This window comes from Siphateles boraxobius, unplaced genomic scaffold (assembly GCF_051911475.1).
Source record: "Siphateles boraxobius isolate OS27281-9 unplaced genomic scaffold, OSU_SipBor_1 13, whole genome shotgun sequence".
Taxonomy (NCBI): Eukaryota; Metazoa; Chordata; class Actinopteri; order Cypriniformes; family Leuciscidae; genus Siphateles; species Siphateles boraxobius.
In genome coordinates, this window is record NW_027508733.1 from 6710716 (window position 1) to 6732477 (window position 21762).

Below are 21762 nucleotides of genomic sequence, written 5' to 3' on the forward strand. Positions count from 1 at the left end.
TATACCATGAATCAGGGCTTGACAATTTTTTTGCTCACCAGCCACTGTCTTGTTACTAGCCACTTCACTGGCCACCTTAAAATGCCATATAGATATTTTTAATGTAATCTCATAATTTGGCAGCAGGTATATTAGGCTGATATCATGGACCTGACGCATAGATCCATTATACTGTTACACATGTGTTTTCTTTCTCAACTGTTTACGTTATTTAAAACATAACTGTGTTTACGTGAATATTCGCCAAGATTGGTATTTTGACATTATTTTGTGTGTATTTTACTGTTTAAGCGCAATAAGCAGCGAATAATAACTCAATTTAGTACTCCGAGGCAGCTCTGTGTGCCGCACTTTGTGTGTGAGAACAAAATCTGCGGGAATGAGTAAAACTATGCGCAATCCCAGGCCAGTAATCCAAGCTGTAACAGCAATAATATTAATCCGGAGAAAATGAAAAATGAGGGGAAGCGGAATTGTGTGTCATTCGCTCTCGGAGAGATGAGTGAGAGAGAGAGAAAGAGCATTGTGTATCTATTCTGTGGGAAATGAGTGTTGGAAGCATTTCAGATATTTCAGAATCGATAGGCCTATATATTGAAAAATTTATGTTTGTTAAAACTATACATTGCACTTAGTTTATTATTTCAGATGCCTTTTTAAAAGGCTACAACTGAAAAATTTATATTATAAAATTCAAGCCGCTAAAGTGGCTAGGAGTGACTGCATTACACGCCACTGCTGAAATCCAAACACATTTGGCGGCTGTTAGTGTCAAGCCCTGCCGTGATTTAACAACGCTCAAAGTCGGCAATCAGAGGCCCTGTTCCAAACCACAGCCTAGACCCTCATTCACTATTCCCTGCATTAGTTCACTAACATAGTCCACTTGACTTGGCTTAGTTCAGTTATTTCTGATATAACAAAATCAAATCGTTCAGACAAACAAACTCAAAGAATCCAGCAGTTTATGAGAAAATCTGATCTGTTTTTATTAGCATTTATCAGATGAACATGAAAAGTTCCTTTCCAAAAGTTTTTAATTTTGGTTCAAGTTCAAGGCACTTTTTGAACAACATTGGTTCATATTTGTAAAAAAAAAAAAAAAAAAAAAATCCCTGAAACATTAAAAACAAAACAAAAACAACCAAAGTCCAGTTCATACTGATTGATATCATGGTCAGATCTGTGGTACAAGCTTTTGTGAGGAGTTTAGTATATATGAATATTGCTTCGCCACTTTTTCTTACAATATTAACATATTTACAAAAAAAAAAATGATATATATATATTTACAATTTCAGGTAAAAACACATTTCTACAATGACATTATATATTAAAAATCACTGAAGGGCATACAAAATGTGCTGTCATTGTTTTATCAAGTACTTTTTTTTCTGTAGAAATTGTGCTGTCACATTCCACCAGACAAGCATGATCAATTATTTTTTATTAACAAAGTTCGGGAGGAGCACATTCAGATAATCAAACCTAATTAGACACGAGTGGAGCACACTGTTACCTCCGTTCGTTGACATTCAACACCGGTGTCATTAATGCAGCCATGGAATGTTATAAATACTCTAAGCAAATTGTTTCGACAACTAATAAATCAAATAAAACTGCCAATCTAACTTGTGCTCTATAAAGGAATGTACAGTGCAAGACTGTACAGCAGTCAATGTAATGCCATCTTGGTAAGGCTGAGGAAGTTAGAAAGCATGATGTTAAAGTGATGTCTCTTTGGCAGCCTCAGTCTGATTAGGAGACGTCCCATAGGCAGTGTTCTTCTTCAGATGCTCAGTCTGATTAGGAGACGTCCCATTGGCAGTGTTCTTCTTCAGATGCTCAGTCTGATTAGGAGACGTCCCATTGGCAGTGTTCTTCTTCAGATGCTCAGTCTGATTAGGAGACGTCCCATTGGCAGTGTTCTTCTTCAGAGGCTCAGTCTGATTAGGAGTCGTCCCATTGGCAGTGTTCTCCATTAGAGGGTCCGTCTGATTAAGAATCGTCCCATTGGCAGTGTTCTCCATTAGAGGGTCCGTCTGATTAAGAATCGTCCCATTGGCAGTGTTCTCCATTAGAGGGTCCGTCTGATTAGGAGTCGTCCCATTGGCAGTGTTCTCCATTAGAGGGTCCGTCTGATTAGGAGACGTCCCATTGGCAGTGTTCTCCATTAGAGGGTCCGTCTGATTAGGAGTCGTCCCATTGGCAGTGTTCTCCATTAGAGGCTCAGTCTGATTAGGAGTCGTCCCATTGGCAGTGTTCTCCATTAGAGGGTCTGTCTGATTAAGAATCGTCCCATTGGCAGTGTTCTCCATTAGAGGGTCCGTCTGATTAAGAATCGTCCCATTGGCAGTGTTCTCCATTAGAGGGTCAGTCTGATTAGGGGTTGAGTCGTCTTCATGATTCTCCTGTAAGAAAACACAGATTCACAGAAAGTAAAAGAAATGAAAAAGGTTGACGATTCAATTACACAAACACAAAAATACAAGAGAAATACAAGCAACTAGACAATCCTACTATCGTAAATGGCTTGTTATAATAAGACACTTACTTTATCAATAAAGTTGCAAGATCTTTTTGCTTTATATTTTTTTATTATTTAGTTCATTTGGGAGTAATTTGTGCCTCACTTGTGAACCTCAGCTTACATGGTGATAAAAATAAAGGACAAAAAAAAAAACATTTACAGTGTGTATTTATGTAACACCTAAAGTGGTGTTTGACACTGAATGTTAAATAAATAATTAAATTAAATAAATAGTCAGTTATTATTATGGTTATAGTTTTTTTTTTTTAAGCCACAATAAGCACACAGTGTTACAGACACACCACATACAGATCTCACAGATCTGAATCTGTAGTAAATTTACAGTTTTTTAACAGGCATACAGATTTACTGCACATAATCTCACCTGATCACACTTGTTCTGCATCTCGATGTCTGTTTAAACAACAACAAACTCAATTAAACACACATTACTTAGGTTAGTTAGAATAAAAATACATTTTCACATATTTTAACAAGTCTTTTCCCACTTCACAGATTAAATCTCATATTTTCAATCTTGTTAAGACATGTGTGTAATAATACTCACCCTTTTGTCCAGCTTGACGCTTGCAATAATAAATCACACCACCAGTTATAGCTGCAGCCCCCAGTAGAACAGCAACAGCAGCAACACATATTCCTACAACAGCACCTGAAGACAGACCTGAATCTGGAACTGCTGAAGACAGACCTGAATCTGGAACAGATAAAGAAAGGCAGTCATTATGACTAGAGAGTGAATGATAATACATCCGATATTAATCAATATATCTGAGTCATATTTACACTTTTCTACATTGACTATCAGTTGCATGATACTGATTTAACTGATAAATGGCTCCATCTGGTGTGATTGTGATTTTTGTCAGCATGTAAGCTGAGCTCAATGTTTTAAACAGTTTTTGTGCCTAACATAGCCTATTTGAATAATTATTTTACATCAAATACTAAGAGAAGCTGATCAGAGATTTTATGATGAGAAATTTGATTTCAATTTTATAAATCAAAACCAACATCTCATCAGTGGTAATGATTCAGTTTTAAATCAAAATGTATTTATTTTGTAGTTTAATCTACAAATTATACTTTAACAGTAAATGTGTTTTTGAAGAAATCCTCTTTAGAGTATGTGAATTAATATACAGGTAAACAGGGGGGAAAAAAACACAATAATGATGTGATTTAAATATTATTAAACATGCATTAAATGACTCACCAGTGACAGTAACATTAAAGATCTTTGGACTGCTGTTGCTGCTGCTGTTGATCCATAGTTTATAGAGTCCAGCATCTGTGTTTCTGGTGTTTGTGATGGTCAGAGATCCAGTCTGATGATCCAGCTTCAGTCTGTCTCTGAATCTCTCTTTACACTGAACATCTGTACAGATCTTACTCTGATCTCCACTGATCCGAGCTAAGCGAGTGTTACTACAATACCATTTAATATCTTCTTGTTGGTTTGTTTGAACACCAGTGTATAGAGTGACTGAATCTCCCTCCATCACTGACATTGGCACTTCATATGCACCAATAGCGAACACACCTGAAGAAGAAATGAACAGGTCATTATGAATCACTTTTTGATTAATGTAGCACATGAAAACAAACAGCAGAAGAACATCATTGATTTACATTCACTCATCAGACAGTCTTGTGGATCTTATTCAACTGAACATTATACAACACATCCTGATTCATATTTTCTTTCTCTTTACATGCTTATGAATTCATGCAACCAATTATTTTAATAGCCTCATGGATATTACCCGTTATATTATAGATGTCAGAATAAGTTCAAACATAATTTATTAACCATGTAACTAGCAGCTTATACCAGCCAACCAGCCTAGGCTGGTTTTAGTTTTTTTCAGCAGGGGTATGTGGGACTATTATTTTGAAAATTGAAAAAGTGTACAATTCTTCACATCCGAGAGAAACGAAACGTTCAGCACTCTACGGTAGAAGTAGCTACAAGTTATGTCTGTCATAATCAATTGTATAGCTAAGTTTAGAGTGTTTTTGTGTGTGTGTTCATATTCTGTGAGTATGCAACAGAGAGCCATACATGTTTGTATATGAGTTTAATGCACGTTTTTCTACCCTTGATTTATTATTCTGGTGTCTCTGGTATCTCTTCTGGTGTCTGTACACTTGCATGAATGTGTGCTGATGTACTATAAAACTTAATAAATAATCAATCCAATTTTGGCCATCATTAAGACGGGTTCCGCTACAAACTGAGCATGGATCACTTAAATATATAAATACTGTTGCTCATATGTTGCCACTTTAAATTAATTCACAAACTGCGTCACATAACTTTCAAAGTTGTCACATTTATTTTTATCGTTTAAAAGAGGAGAGATTACTACAACGTCGTACAATGGTCAAAAGCATAACACACTGAGAGCAAAATAATGCTTCTTTGTCGAATAATAAAGATTTTAGAGCTCCTTAACCCGGAAGAGAGATCAAAATATCAAAATGTCTTACCATTGTTGATCAATAACACCGCTGAGAAAATAAACTGCCAGTCGTTCATTGTCACCGAAAATGATCAACAATAATATATAATACCGATTGGATCGTTTATCTGCAGGATGAGACGATCAAAAAGATAACTTTATCTTAGATAAATATCATCTTTAGCGGGCTCATGTCTGCCCCACCCCTGCCATGCTAGTGGGTCTGATGGTATGCTGATCGCGTTAGTTTACTCAGAATCCCTGGGACTTAGGTATAGACTTTTGTCCACTGTTTTGGAAAATATATTTTAGTGAACTTCTCTGACACCATACACGTTACAGTTTTATGTCTGGATGTCATGATGTAGGCTAAAGAGCACTTTCAGAGCGTTACACCATGACAACAAAAGCACCTTGGTCTTTAAAAATGACAGGGCCATATTCCACCAATGCCATTTTCTTGTTGTAGCTATTCAAAAGTTCACTTTATTCAACATTGAATCTAATACTACACATATTAACTATTCAGCAATGTGTACTGGTCAATCAGGTAACTTTTATTTAATTATTTATTTTGCAAGGTTTCTAAGTAGAAGATGGATGCATGTTTTCTCAGTCCTGCTAAAACTTTTAGCCATTTGTTTAAAAAGCACATTTAAAAGCATGTCAATTAATTAATTTGGTTTCCACTAAAAAGCGTTTATTTTCCAGGAAGGGGGAGGGGGGAAAGAGCTATTTTGGGTTTTGTCAGACTTCTTTTGCAGCATAGCCATGGTTGGGTGTTTCTGGCAACTGCAGTATTGTTTTTTCTCCAATCAGACACAAGTTTAAGTCACTTTGTGGTGGACTGTCTCCCTGTAAATATGGCATTCACAATGTAATACTAATTCTAAATGTCTACAATTTAAGTAATTTCAACTGTAAAAAAACAGATACATAGTATATATTTATACAAAGTTTGGTTAAAAAAATATCCTGAAACATAAAAATTGATCTGTGAAGAAAAAAAAATGTTTTTGCCTATACAGTCATTTAATGTCATTTTATTTTTTAAACTGAGTCCCTGGTGTCCACTTCAGTGTTTCTTATGCTCTAAAAAAAATGAAGTGACATGAAAAAATACGAAATAAAAAATTAATAAAAAATTCTCGGTCTCTGGAGGTTAAACAAATTTAATGGCTCAGTTATGGCAACTCAGTGTGGATTTCAAACTTCCAAAGATTGTGAAGGCTACTGTTGAGTAGAGCTCTTCTAATTATTTTATTTTATTTACTCTAAATAATTAAATGGTGTTGTTTTCGGAGAGAAATACATTGTGCCCTTTGAACTACTACATTTATAGTATAATTTGATGTTTAAATATGGTGAACATGCTGAGCAGAGACTAAAAATATTTGAAATGATTGTCTTCTTATTATTGCTGTCATAGGAGATAATTAAATAAGATGACACAATTTGATTTAAGATGAAAATAAAATAATATCAGTAATGTGAATTCAATTATGTGCCAATAAAACACATTACATATAAAATAGGCAACAGTAGGAGTTGACAACGGAGCCAACGGTGTGACTTTTGGTATATTATCAAAAATGTTGATAATCATTAAAATAGCTGCCGTATATTATGTTGGAAGCAGTGAGTATGCTGGAAGTAATGAGTATAACTGAGTATTTTTGTTGTAATGAGGCAGACAGTGGGATCCATTTGCAGCTTTATTACAGAGTAGTCAAGACAGGCAGGGTCAAACACAGCAGGCTAGGCAGAGACAAACCAGGTGAACAGACTACGGTTGAGGCAGGCAGCAAGAATCAGGAATCAATAAACAATCCAGGCCAGGGCATGCAGAAGAAAGTCAGAAACGATAAACAGTCCAAGGTCAATAACAGAAATCAAACACGGGAATAAACGCTCAGAAATGATTGCCGGGGCAGAATAAAGACTTCGCACTGAGTGTGTGAAAATGAGGTGCAGGTGTGTAATGCAATCAGTCCCAGGTAAGTGATATTATGGGAAATGGAGTTCAATGAGTAAAGTTAATATTCCGGGGATGGTTCACTCCGGTGGTGAAGAGGAGGTGGTGCGGGAGCCTGCTCTGTAACAATTTTCAGTCTGCTGCTTCATCTGATTTGCTCGGACATTAGTCCAGAAGTACTGTAAGCTTAATCTTAATCAAAAGTTTGATATGACAAATTATTTGATTTTACTGTACAACTGTAAAGTTTCAACTCTTAATATTTATGTTTTAATTTCTTCATTTACAGATGTTAGGCCATCAAGCAGTTATTTTGGCGGAAAACTGCAGGGAGCCCTTAAGTGTCATGATGACCCCCGCTTGTTTCAGCCATAGACTGTTGCTGCGTCCCAATTCAGAGGCAGCATCCTTCGAAGCCCGATGGTGTCACGGCAGAGCGATGGAGGCGAAGGCGAAATGTGTCCTTCAAACGCGTCCTCCATTTCCTGTGGAATGAAGGATACAACAGATGGATCCTTCACGGCCCAGCCTACCCCACAATTCATTGCACACCGGAGACAACAGGATTCCTTGAGAGAAATTGCTCAATTACACTTTTAAATGTAAGTATTGTGTTTCAAATTATTTTGAATTAGTAAAATAAAATGTAAAAAAAGAAAAAAAAGAAAGAGTGGTTCAAATGTTGACACATACCTGACTAAGATGCGAATACGTATAATTGTTTCTATAATATACCGAAATGGATCATGGTGACCATCTTTAGAAAACCAGTTTTGTTTTAGACAGTTTAATATAACTTTTAAAAAAATTCCAGTACAAATGTAAGGCTGCGTCCGAAATCGCGTACTACTTCTCAACCGTTAAAAAAGTACGTTCTATATCCACCTTTTTCCTGGTTAACGAATTTACCCATGATTCATAGCGGGTTTGAACCGGAAGCCGGTTGTCCTTTTCCGGTACGAAGCTTGTGTACGTTTGATAGCTTGTAGCTTGCTATCTTGTTTGCTGTAAAAGCCGGTATTTCTCCATGGATGAAGCACAAATGGACAAAAAACGGAGGTGGATACACACCATGGATGTTTTAACAAGTCGTGACGACAGTACCGTAACCGTCCCTCATCCATCCCTTCTGACGGAGTGGCTAGATGACATGAAGCAATGGCCCGATGTTAGCTACATAGACGTTGTTAATTACCTTTTATTTTCTGAAGGTGTTGATGGCGAAGAATTGCGTAATTACAAAAGCACAGAAGCATATACTTACTTGCATAGTAACAAAATAGGTACAGTATTGTTGAAGAAACACAGCGGCTTTATATTTTTGAAGGCAGCAGTAGAGCCCAGGCAGAGTGTCAATAATGCTAAACATACAGCATGGGTAATGCTGAGGGAAAGTGGAGTCATTGAGACAGTCGGCTGCTCTTGCATTGCCGGGTTAGGGAAGTCATGTAGCCATGCAGCAGCTATTCTGTGGAAGGTAAAAATAAAAAACTACATATGCACAGCACTTGACGAAATGTACTTTTGCAATTTAATAAAATGTATTAAATTTAATATACTTATGTATATTAAATAATTTTTAATATACATAATACTAATATACTTATAATTTAATATACTTTATTTATCCACTTACTATTAACATTACTATTAATAATAACCAAGACAGTATTGATGCCATCATTGCAGGTGCAAAATGCAGTGATTGGTGGAAAGACAGGGCTTGCGTGTACAGATGAGCAGCGCAGGTGGAATGCAGGGACATCAAAGAACCTTGAGCCTAAACGTCTGAGTCAGATTAACTTCAGGCACCACAAGGCAGAACAGGAATACAGTGTTAACTGTAGGGCTGTAGCCAGTCAACCACTCCCAAATACACCACATCATGCGTCACACAAAGACTTCAGAGACAGTGTGGACAAAGCCCCCCTCCAACCACTTTTTGTCCTGAAGAACACTTTATTCGGGAAGTGTTATAATGCCTCACCATCAGCAGAACAACCTAGCACTAGTTACAGTGTAGTTGATGACAAAATTCTTCAGCCATGTGATGGCCGACAACGTGGCCACACAGCAAGGCGGTAACTAACCCATGCAAAATCATGCATCTTTTTCTTTTGTTTGTTTGTTATTTTGGTTATCATTTAATACATTACGTCATTCCATATTTTGTTACAGATCACCCTTGTATACATTTCATAATAACGACAGACACAGATTTGGTTCATTACATTCACTTTATTTATCATTTTCACTGTTATCATGGGTGCACACTTTCTAGTTATTGGTGGTATATTGTGTTAATATTATTTTCTTTGAGTTTAAGTTACCTGCATGTGGAAAGTGGAGTTGTGGCGCTGCCTGGGACGTAGAGCTCCGGTGAAGGTCCATTCCATTAAAGGACGGGCTGGCGTCAGTGGCTGCCATTTTATGCTGTTGGGTTAATCCATGTTGCCAATTAGCAGGGGGGGGGGGATGATTGATTATATGTTAGTTTTGTTTATTATTCTATTTACATTTTGGTTATTATAATTACTGGAGTAAGTTATTTTATGATCTCTTTATTGATAAATTTGAAGTTTATGACTTTATTTAGTGTAATTGTGTTAAGTGATGATTGTGGTGTCCCTTGTGTGTGTTTAATGGACTAGTCATTTGTATATATAAGTTCCCCATGTGTGTCATTAGGGAGGTCATGTTGGTTTGGTTAGTTTGATTTGATTTCTGTTAAGTTTGATCCTGTTCAGTTGACCCTTTTTCTTTATGGGCCCAGACCTGACTTTATTTTTATTCAGTTTTTCAATTATTTTGATTTTGTAACTTTCTTTTTTTGTATTTAAATAAATAATTTTTGGTTGGAAATCCTGTGTCCTTTGCCCTTGACTACTCGGTCCCTCACATATGGTGTCAGAAGTGGGATCTGCAGAGGACGCAGGTTTCCTATTTTTTGGTTTTTTCCTTTTTTTTTGTCCTCCCTGTTTTTTTTGGAGCCATGAGTCGACCTGGAAGAAGAGGGGCACAAAGGATGATGCCAAGGGAAGTACAGGAAGGAGAGGTGGAGACCATAGAGGATGGTGAGGAGATTGTGCCAGAGGAGTCTGGAGGGCAGGAGCCAACGCTGGCAGATTTGACGAGTTTGTTCCGGGCCCACATGGCGCAGATGGATGCTCGGGAGGCCGGGAGGGCCCAAGAACAAAGGGAACAAGAACGACGATTTAAGGCATTGCAGCACCAGTTTGGTTTACTTCAGATGGAGGTACATGCTCGTATTCCTACTCCACCCACCCCTGATCCACGTTCTATGAATCCAAGTCCAGAGGAAGGGCAGGATGGTGACCCTGATCTTGATCAACCATTTCCGGCAAGGAGGGAAAGAGTACTTCACCACGTGGACCAAGACAGAGGTCAGTCCTGGATCAAAGAACCCAGATTAGAAAAGTTAAGTGACTCTGATGACATAGAACATTTTCTGATAACCTTTGAGAGGATTGCTGCAGCATGTGGTTGGCCTAAGGCTGACTGGGCGTTCCGACTGATTCCCCTACTGACCGGTAAGGCCCGAGCGGCATATGTGCTTATGGACATTGATGATTCGCTGGATTATATGAGTGTTAAGTCGGCTATTCTGAGAAAGTACGACATCAATTCAGAAACTTATCGACAAAGATTTCGTTCTCTGGAGGTTGAATCATCTGAGAGTCCCAATGAACTGTATGCCAGGCTGAAGGAGCTGTATGGGAAATGGATTCGACCTAAAGGTAAAACTACTGAGGAAATTGGAGAAATAATTATTCTTGAGCAGTATCTGCGAATGCTCTCTCCTGAGCTTCAGGTATGGATCCGGGAGCGGGGCCCTGATACTGCTGCTGAGGCTGCATCACTGGCGAATGTGTTCGTTGCTGCTCGAGGAAGGAACCAGCCATGGAGTTGGCGGGGTGGGAGAGATTCTCGAAAGCCCCATGTCTTTCATCCGCCCCCTCACTACCACTCTGGTAAGCCTCCTGTAGCAGGGAAAGCTGAAGCGGTGTTTCTCAAATCACCTAAGAAAGTGCCTATTTGTTACCTGTGTGGCCAAGAGGGTCATACCAAACCTGTTTGCCCGAAGAACGTTAAGCTCTCTCAAGTCTGTTATGTGTCCAGAAGTAATGCAGCTCCGGTGAAGCCCGGATTGTCCGTAAAGATGACCACTGTGGAAGTGAACGGTAAAGAACTTCCTGCTCTGGTTGATACTGGCAGCGACCAGACGTTGGTACACCGACAGTTTGTTTCACCTGCCTTGATTAATTCTACAGACCAGAGATTGATATGCTGTGTCCATGGCGATGAGAAACTGTTACCTACCGCGGGTCTTTACATCAAAGTACAGGGACAGACTTATCTCATGGACGTGGGAGTTGCAGAAAATTTACCGTATCCTGTGATTCTGGGGCATGATCTACCAGTACTTTTGGATTTACTGCAGTCAGAACAGCTTTGTAATGTTGTGGTAACCAGGGCCAAAAAGAAACCGAAAGAGGAACTGACACAAACACTCAGTACTTTGCCTTTCTTTGATGTGGATATTGAAGTAGAACCTTCAAAGTCACGGAAGTCCCGTAGTGAAAAACGACGAGACAAACTTGCATATAATGTTTCCAAGACACCGACTAACCCCTCGGGTGACTTGTTTCAAAGTTTCCAGGTGCCTACTAACATGGTCCAGTTACAGCAGGAGGACGTCAGTCTAGCTCCGTACCTCAAGAAAGGGGAACAGGAAGCTACAGCCAATGCGGATGACACTGACTCTGCCGAAAGGTATTTGTTTCAAAAAGGTATTCTTTATCGTCAGTTCGAATCAACAAACCAGCTTGTCGTGCCACAATGTGTCCGAGAGGTAATCCTCCAGTTGGGTCATTCGATTCCCTGGGCTGGCCACTTAGGGAAACACAAGACCTTGGCCCGTATCAAGAGACACTTCTATTGGCCAGGATTAAGGAGGGATGTGACTCGATACTGTAAAAGTTGTCCTGAGTGTCAGAAAGTCTCAATGAGAAGTCCTTCCAGAGCTCCATTACAACCTTTACCTGTTGTGGGTACACCCTTTGAGAGACTGGGGATGGATATTGTAGGTCCTGTAGAAAGGAGTCGAGCTGGAAATAGATTTATGCTTGTTATCACTGATTATGCAACTAGATATCCTGAGGTGTTCCCGATGAAGTCCATTAAAGCCAAGTACGTAGCAACATGCTTAATACAACTTTTTTCCCGAGTTGGATTCCCCTGTCAGATCCTTACTGATCAGGGCACTAACTTTATGTCAACTCTCTTGAAGCAGGTATATCAGCTTTTGGGTATTGAGAGTTTACGTTCCACTCCTTATCATCCGCAAACCGATGGCCTCACAGAGCGTTTCAATCAAACTCTCAAGCAAATGCTTCGCAAGTTCGTCAGTGAGTCAGGCAAGGATTGGGACCAGTGGTTGCCCTATCTCTTGTTCGCATACAGAGAAGTTCCTCAGGCCTCGACGGGGTTCTCTCCCTTTGAGTTATTATATGGACGTGAGGTGAGAGGCCCTTTGACCCTGCTTCGGGAGCTGTGGGAAGGCACACAAGGTAACGAGGATTCGGTAAACGTGATCTCTTATGTGATTCAGATGAGGGAACGGTTGGGAACGATGGCAAAACTGGCTCAAAGTCACCTGGCTGAGGCACAGAGATCTCAGAAGTCATGGTATGATCGGTCTGCATGTGAACGAAGTTTTAACCCTGGCCAGCAAGTGTTGGTGATGTTACCAAGTCAGGAAAGCAAATTATTGGCAAAATGGCAAGGTCCATTTGAGATCCAACGGAAGCTGGGACGCACCACCTATGAAATTTCTACACCCGGCTTGGGACAGCAGAGTAAAATCTTGCACGTTAATTTGCTGAAAGAGTGGATTCCTCGTCCTGAAAAGGAGTCACAAGTCTTGATGATTCAACAGGTGAGGGAGGAGGAGGAACTAGAGGAGCAATATTTGCCTCAACCGGTCATGGAATGTGTTGATCTGGAGCATTTGCCCAAGGATCGCCAATCCCAAGTGAGAGCCATTTGTCACTCTGATCTTTTTTCTGAGTATCCGGGAGCCACAACATTGATCGAACATGAGATTGTGTTGAAAAATGATGCTGTTGTCAAAAGAATGAGTTATCGAATACCTGAGCGATTACAAGTCTCTTTGAAGGAAGAGATTGATTTGATGCTGACGTTGGGAATCATCGAACCGTCTAAGAGTGAGTGGTGCCACCCAGTGGTTTTAGTCCCCAAAAAGGATGGAACCTTACGGTTCTGCATTGATTTCCGATACTTGAACTCTGTTTCCAAGTTTGATTCCTATCCAACACCCCGTATAAGCGACCTTATTGACCGTTTAGGTCGAAGCCAGTATCTGACCACCATCGACCTCGCCAAAGGATATTGGCAAATTCCTCTCACTCCTCAATCCAGAGAGTTGACTGCCTTTAGAACACCCTGGGGACTATTCCATTTTAAGGTTCTTCCTTTTGGCCTGCATGGGGCTCCAGCCACTTTTCAGAGGCTCATGGACCAGATATTACATGGTTTGTCTTTTACGGCCGCTTATCTAGATGACATTGTTATCTATAGTGACACTTGGGAACAGCACCTACAACATCTACAAGAAGTTCTGCGGCGACTACAGCAAGCTGGTCTTACCATCAATCCACTCAAATGTGCTATAGCACGGACTGAAATTAAATATCTGGGCTATGTCATTGGTAAAGGGGTGGTCAGACCCCAGGTAAAAAAGATTCAAGTGATTCAACAGTGTCCTCTACCCCAAACACGGAAAGAACTGAGATCGTTCCTTGGTATGGCAGGTTTTTATAACCGATTCATTCCTAATTTTTCTGGCAGAGCAGCAGCCTTGACGGATATGGTGGGTTCCAGATGCCCTAGTCAACTTCAGTGGTCAGAGGGAGCAAAGCTGGCTTTCCAAGACATCCAGACTGCCCTGGGTGGGGACCCTGTGTTGCATAATCCTGATTTTAAGGAACCCTTTATTGTGCAAACAGATGCTTCCGAACAAGGCATTGGGGCGGTGCTACTGCAAGGGACAGGTGACGGACGACAACTGGTGGCTTGTATTAGCCGTAAACTTTTCCCGCGAGAAGTCCGGTATTCTACCATCGAAAAGGAGTGCTTGGCTGTGAAATGGGCTCTGGATTCCCTGAAATATTATCTGCTGGGGAGAGAGTTTATTGTGGAAACTGACCATAAGGCTCTACAGTGGTTGAAAAGGATGAAGGACACTAACAGCAGGATTACTCGGTGGTACTTGGCCATGCAGCCCTTCCGATTCATCGTCCAGTATGTTCCCGGAAAGGACAATGTTACAGCTGACTTCCTCTCTCGCTGTGTTGGGGAGATTTCTGAAGTGGGGGGGAATGTGATGGCCGACAACGTGGCCACACAGCAAGGCGGTAACTAACCCATGCAAAATCATGCATCTTTTTCTTTTGTTTGTTTGTTATTTTGGTTATCCTTTAATACATTACGTCATTCCATATTTTGTTACAGATCACCCTTGTATACATTTCATAATAACGACAGACACAGATTTGGTTCATTACATTCACTTTATTGATCATTTTCACTGTTATCATACATGACTAGGTTGGGTGCACACTTTCTAGTTATTGGTGGTATATTGTGTTAATATTATTTTCTTTGAGTTTAAGTTACCTGCATGTGGAAAGTGGAGTTGTGGCGCTGCCTGGGACGTAGAGCTCCGGTGAAGGTCCATTCCATTAAAGGACGGGCTGGCGTCAGTGGCTGCCATTTTATGCTGTTGGGTTAATCCATGTTGCCAATTAGCAGGGGGGGGGGATGATTGATTATATGTTAGTTTTGTTTATTATTCTATTTACATTTTGGTTATTATAATTACTGGAGTAAGTTATTTTATGATCTCTTTATTGATAAATTTGAAGTTTATGACTTTATTTAGTGTAATTGTGTTAAGTGATGATTGTGGTGTCCCTTGTGTGTGTTTAATGGACTAGTCATTTGTATATATAAGTTCCCCATGTGTGTCATTAGGGAGGTCATGTTGGTTTGGTTAGTTTGATTTGATTTCTGTTAAGTTTGATCCTGTTCAGTTGACCCTTTTTCTTTATGGGCCCAGACCTGACTTTATTTTTATTCAGTTTTTCAATTATTTTGATTTTGTAACTTTCTTTTTTTGTATTTAAATAAATAATTTTTGGTTGGAAATCCTGTGTCCTTTGCCCTTGACTACTCGGTCCCTCACAAGCCACATCAGATACACAATAACGAGCTTAGCTGTTACTCATGCAAGGCATTCTACCAGGCATACGTTGAAGTTAGTGATGCCCAAGCAGCTCAATTAGAATTAGAAACCAGAGAGCAAAGTGCCTCTGATTTGTGGCAAAATTGTAGAAAAATCAGACTTACAGCAAGTTCTGCAAAAAGGTTCCCGTCCATGCAACCACCAGCAGTGACAAATTTCTATGTGAGCACATATACCCCTCGTTTCGTGGTAACTATGCGACTAACTATGGAAAGGCAAATGAAAGTAGAGCCTGCCAAGAGCTAAAAGAAGAGGGCATGAGCATTACTAATAGGGGCACTGTTGTAAGTGTCCAAGAACCATGGCTCTCTGCCAGTCCTGATGGGGTCATTGACTCATGTGTGCTACTGGAAGTCAAATGCCCAGTGCCAACCCAGGCCTCACTCACTGTACAGCTTACTCAGAAATGCAGTGATGTCAAACTTGTAGATGGACGGCTGCAATTGCAGAAAACTGGCAGTAGGGGATATTACATGCAAATACAACTTACAATGTTTTGTACAGGTCTAAAATCTGCTACACTTTTGATCTGGACACCCAAAGAGCATGTTTCCCTTACAGTACAGTATGATGAGGCATTTGTGAGGGAGCAAGTCAAGCGATTGAGAGGTTTTTATTTCTCACGTATGCTACCTCGGCTTGTAGAGGAATATGCTGCCGGACGCTTTAAGCTAAATAAAAGATACATTGAGGTAATGGACAAGGTTCAGTGAAACAAGTGGCATGACCATAAATGTGTGCCATACATTAAGAGAATCTGAGTTAAAATTGAGATACCTTTAGACTGTGTAAACATTCTTTCAGTGTTAAGCAAAAACATGCTGCCAGTCTTTATTTTTTTATGAAAAGATATGCAATGTCATTCCAACCATATATTTTCAAAAGAAAAACCTTCACACGTCATATTTGCAAATTTAAAAACATTTAATGTAAGTAGTTTAATATATATACAGTATAATATCAGTTTGTATTATGTTCAAAAATACATATATATTCATACAATAAATAAATACAGCATTGGTGAGCATAAGTGACTTATTTTAAAAACATTAAAAATCTTATATATATATAATGTATATACATGGATCACATATTAAATTATTAAGCTTCGTTTAGGCCTATATACAGATCAGTCTCAGGTTGACACTTATAGTTCTGAAAGTTAAGTTGCACAAATAAAGGTAATGTTTATGTATGTTTAATGTATGCATTAGTTTGAGGTTGTTATTGACATCTACTTGTTAAAATTTTAGTTTTTATATTGTAAGCAATGTAGGCAATAAAAATGTTGCTAATTTTCTGAAAATTAAACTAGCTCTTCAATAAAACAAAAGTGTTTCTTATTCCATCGATTAATCGAGTAATCTGATAATTGGTAGAATCCTCGATAACTAAAATAATCGATAGCTGCATCCCTAATTTCGAATAAGATCCTCCCTCAGATTAACAAGAGCAGCACACACTCTTAGAATCTTGTCAATTTTAGGAGCCATAGTGATCGGAACAACCTGGGACAGAATTTTGTAAACTTTCAAACGGCGAATTGCTCTTTCAACATGAATTCTCACATGTGCAATTCGTCTAGTACTTGTCACCTGTTCGTCTGTTAGCTGTCCATGTTTTTTTGTGAAAGAAGGCATTACCAACTTCACCTTTCTCTCAAACAGCAAGTCTGTTATGGTAAAGCCTCTATCTGCCATGACCTCATCTCCAGGCATTAAGTAGTCCAATATGCCTGAGTCCATAGTGATAAATTTGTCACTACATCGTCCTCCATACGCAGCAGAAATGAACATAATTAGTCCACATGGGGCAACAGCTACCAGGTATTTCACAGTGTTATGTGAATAATAATGACTGTATGTTTCTCCTCTGGAATCAAGGTTTTTGGGTTTCTGTAAAAGGCTCTCACTGCAGTCTAGAATACATGTTGTATTGGGAAAATTCCTCTTGAAGGCTGCAGGCATGGTTGCCTGAATAGTTTCTCTTGGAAGCCATGGAATTAGAGGTCGGAAAACCTCCTCCAGTTTGTCGATCCAATATGAGATTATCTTGCTAGCCATGCTCAGTGATACATGAAACTGTCTGCTTAGATCACCTATTACACGGTTTGTTTTTAATTTCATAAGTGTAATGAGAACTTGATCTCGAACATGCATTGTAAATGAATTACTGGCATGTCCTTCCAGTGTTGATACAAGAACATCAAATATTTCTAGATCTAGACCAGTGTAGAGCAAAGCATCTGCGTTACTTTGAAGCAAAAAGTAGGCAATGTCATCACACTGAGTCATCTTATCCTGCACATCTTTTCGGCTGGCTGCCTTGCAGTAATCATGATCTTGTCGGGCAGGGTCCTCCCACTGAGTATGGACTGAGTGTAACTGTTGGTGAATGGGAGTTGCAGAACTTGAGTTGCTGATCTGGTCTGAAGCAGTTGAGGACAGGCCCGCTGAGCAGTCTGACCAAAACAAAAGTATTGCCAAAGTTACACAGTAGTCCAACATGTCATAATTGACCAGTAAATGTATGTTTTGTATAAAGCTAAAGCTAATAATTGTAATAATTAGAGCTATCAAATAATTGTAGTGGTGTACAGGTAGACTATAATATTTGCCTTTTGCAATGTAGTGGAGTAGAAGAAAGTATAGGGATGAACTGATAATGAGTGAAACACGTGACGAATGAAACTGCAAATTTCTCTGAGCTCATACAACACTGATATGTCAAACTAACGTTACATCAGCATGTACAGTATGAAGTACTTAAGCGTAACCCTAACGTCTGTAACGTTTTCTTATTAAAATGGTGTTTATCTGAAAAGTGTTTCACCCGTTCCGGTTCCCCCATAGCACGAAAAGGAAATACTAGTAACGTTAAATTAAAAGTAAGGTTTGGCTTACGTTACGTCATTTCAGTTTCCAGCCCAACGTTATATAACCAGTATTTATATATATCTTGCTGCATAAAACATAGAATAACGGTAAAAGTTACAGTTTAACTTACGAAGTATGTCTTCGATGTCTTCATTGCTTCTGCTAGCCGTTTCCGACACAGTCAGCCGGACTAGCTTTCTCCTCGTCTTCGGAGGTGGTCGGTTGTAGCCCAGATAAAGCTCCGGATCAGGATGCAGTTCGGTTGGCTTTTTTTTGAAGAAATGGAAAGAGCAAACATACACTTTCTTTGGAGGGTGTTTTAGTTTCAAAGCTGCAAGCCACGCTGTTTTGCGTTCCTCATTCCTTGGCATGGAGTGCAAAGCATAGGGCGATGGACACGGACAATTTCTCCGAAGTTGTTGATGTTCGAAGCAAGACGTTTCCGACAAAATCGTCAATTTTCTTGAATTGTTATGGCAACCAACAACGGCACAAGTTGAACCTGAGCTCATATTAACAATAATTAAACACAACTTATTCTAATCAAAGTAATGTTGCCTTCTCTGTTGATATCATGGTAACGTTACGCTAGCAATTAAGCTAGTAGAGGTTAGCTGCTGAACAGGAAACACAATACCGGAAAGCGGAAGTAGGTCAGCACCCATTGGTTGCTGGAGAAACAGGTGGATAGTATGAATAGGTAGTATGAATGGCGTGATTTTTTTTCCCAAACCACTTCAGCGGAAATCCCGCCCTGCAGCCGATTTCATTGGTTTAGGTTACAGTGACGGGTAGGTTTAGGGATCAGTGTTTGGTGTAGGCAATCAGTACAGTGATTGACATGACCAATGAAAACTTTAGAATCGGCTGCAGGGCGGGATTTCCGCTGAAGTGGTTTGGGAAAAAAATCACGCGTATGAATGGAGTCCGGATGTACTACATGCGCCATGTTATAATTGTCACGTGACATACGCTGTCATAACAGCGCGAAAATTTAAAGAGCCCATTCATTCCCCTGACTGCACCAACGTCGCGCTATGTTTTTAGTTCTGCTTTCTGTTCTCATCGGCGTTTTTACGTCGTTCGAGCTCACAATCCAGAGGAGGCGTCGGTCAGCTGCTCGCAGATCACGCCTTCATCGAGAGCTTTTGCCGAGTTTCTCAAATAACGCAAGTATAATTTATTTACCTAATACATTTTACCTCAGAAAACACACACACCTATGAACAATGACAGGTGTCGATTTTTGGCAAGGAAAAAGCTATTTATTTGCTTGTGATATTACCATTGATGAATAAAAATGAATGAATCAATAGAGATACATATGCATGTGTGTCTGTTTGTATCTATTGATTCATTAATTAATGGTAATAGCACAAGCAGTATGCCTGTTTGCTTGTGTGTGTGTGTACTGTATGTATATTTTTGTTAATTTTATGGCAATAGGTTATTTTCATTGCCATTACAGTGAAATAACTGAACACAAATATACAAGCTTGATAAGAATTATAATTCATGTAAACTTTTACATCTGAAGTCAAATATATATTTGAATTAAGTTACTGATTAACGTTAGCTACTAATTACTGAATGTATATACAGTTGACTTCAGATGTAAAAGTTTACATGAATTATAATTCTTATCAAGCTTGTATATTTGTGTTTGTATAATAAATATACAAGCTTGATAATTATAATTCTAGAAGAAAATTTAAGATGGCACATAGAGGCTTTTACATCTCAAGTCAAATAAATATTTGACATTTGACTTCAGATATAAAAGCCTCAATGTGCCATCTTAAATTTTCTTCTAGAATTATAATTATCAAGCTTGTGTGTGTGTATATATATATATATATATATATATATATATATATATATATATATATATATATATACACATACCAGACATATTCAAATACATCATGCATAAGAAATGGATCATAAACATAAATATACATTTTTATAATTAAAGCCAACACAGGAAACAAGTGTCTAATTGATGCAAATTGTATTAAAACTATATAAACATTTACAGATTGTGAACCCTACAACCTACTGCCACCTAAATGCTGCTGTGCCAATTCTTCAGCTGTATTTTGAAGATGGAGCTGACCTCCGCCCCAACCTCCGACTTTCACGGCAGTCCATCCAGTCCTTGATTTCTGCAGTGAAAGCAGATTGCGACCATGGCTGGGAAAAGGACGTCGAGGTGCTGGTCTTCCTTTACTGGCTGGCCCATGCAGCATCGTACCGGGTAGTCTCACTTGCCTTTGACATCCCGAAGTCTACTCTGCACGACATTGTGCACAGAATAAGCAAGGCAGTCATCGCCATTATCACATATTTGAGCTTAATGTTTTACAAATTATTTTCTTCAAGTGGAAATCTAAAAATTCTCCCAAAGCATAAAGTCCTCATCTTGTACACATGCATTGAAAAAAATGTATTGAATTATTTTAAAGTGATGCCCTACAAATGAGATTGCTATTATCAAAGTCCCTTTAGATCTTTTAGAAACCTATGAAAGTTACCTTACTGAAGCTGCTGAAGTTCATTGTCTTTCCTCATGATGACACCATAATAAAAATGTTTTAATACGTTTCCTTTTTATGGTGCTTTAAACTCTATTATACTACTTTATGCCAAAGTTATGCGATTTTGTTTTAAGCTTTCTATTCTGTATCCATTTAAAAGTTAAATAATACACAAAAATAAAGCAAATACATTTCAAAGGTGTCCGAAGTTTGTGGGTATTTCTCTACAGTGCAGTACTCCTAGTCAGACAATATATTTTTCAGATATACCTGCAATTTACTTGTTTCAAAAACCATCTGGAATCTGCTACAAAATACACACACAAAACACTTTTTAATTATTAACTACTCAATCCCTTAAGGACTTTACAACTGACAATCTAGCTATTGTAAATCCCTGGGAATTAGGTGTTTTGTATTAAAACTTGCTAAAACAGCATGACACAGTGAACTTACTAACAAAAAAATTAAAAGAAGAGTGTGTATCATTTGATTTCTTTATTAATATTATTTTTTAGCAATTATTTCTAACAGCTGAAGAAATCTTTCCTCTCTCTCTTTTGTCTCCCTTTCTCTCTCTCTCACTTCTCTGTCTCTTCTTTCTTCTCTTTCTCTGGCCTCCTGTTCTAGCCTCTTCTCATGCTCTCGTCGCTCTCCTGCTTTTCTTTCCTCCTTTTCCTCCATCTCTCTCCAGCGCCTCTCCTCCCTTTCAATGGCATCTCGTTCTCTTTCAGCTTCCCTCTCCTCCATCTCTCGGATCAGCTCCTCAAAATCATTTATTTTCCTCCCTACTCTCTTACGCTGTGATCTCACTGAGGATGGAGAGGTAACAGCAACATTCGGGCCAGATGAGGCAATAAGGGTGGGTGGTGTGATGGAGGGTCTGCCCCCTATTGCCTCATCCATGGCAGTATACCATTTCCAGGATGCTGCTGTTACCTCCCCATCCTCAGTGCTCACCCCAGTCTGTGGACATTTCAGATCCTACACATATTTGTAAACAGAATATCA

General features: G+C 39.1%; 3 protein-coding genes across 4 annotated transcripts in view; 2 read left to right on the forward strand and 1 right to left on the reverse strand.

Moving 5' to 3' along the window:
• LOC143735322 (ladderlectin-like) overlaps positions 1–21762 on the forward strand; it is a 242472-nt gene that overhangs the window by 118792 nt on the left and 101918 nt on the right. The gene's annotated exons all lie outside the window — the stretch shown is intronic.
• Positions 965–5270, reverse strand: LOC143735211 (uncharacterized). The gene is made up of 5 exons (XM_077225291.1): positions 5045–5270; positions 3768–4094; positions 3099–3248; positions 2916–2944; positions 965–2411 (listed from the first exon to the last, which is right to left on the reverse strand). The coding sequence occupies exons 1-5, from the start codon at positions 5091–5093 to the stop codon at positions 1725–1727; spliced, it is 1242 nt and encodes a 413-aa protein (XP_077081406.1). The 5' UTR covers positions 5094–5270; the 3' UTR covers positions 965–1724.
• Positions 5848–21762, forward strand: part of LOC143735248 (SLAM family member 5-like) — a 53191-nt gene continuing 37276 nt past the window's right edge. Inside the window, exons 1-2 of one of the 2 annotated variants that reach the window (XR_013203073.1) lie at positions 5848–5873; positions 7281–7593. The gene's annotated coding sequence lies outside the window, so the exon portion shown is untranslated. Of the gene's footprint in view, positions 5874–7212; positions 7594–21762 lie in introns of those variants that run through there. The other variant, XR_013203072.1, reaches the window with a different exon arrangement.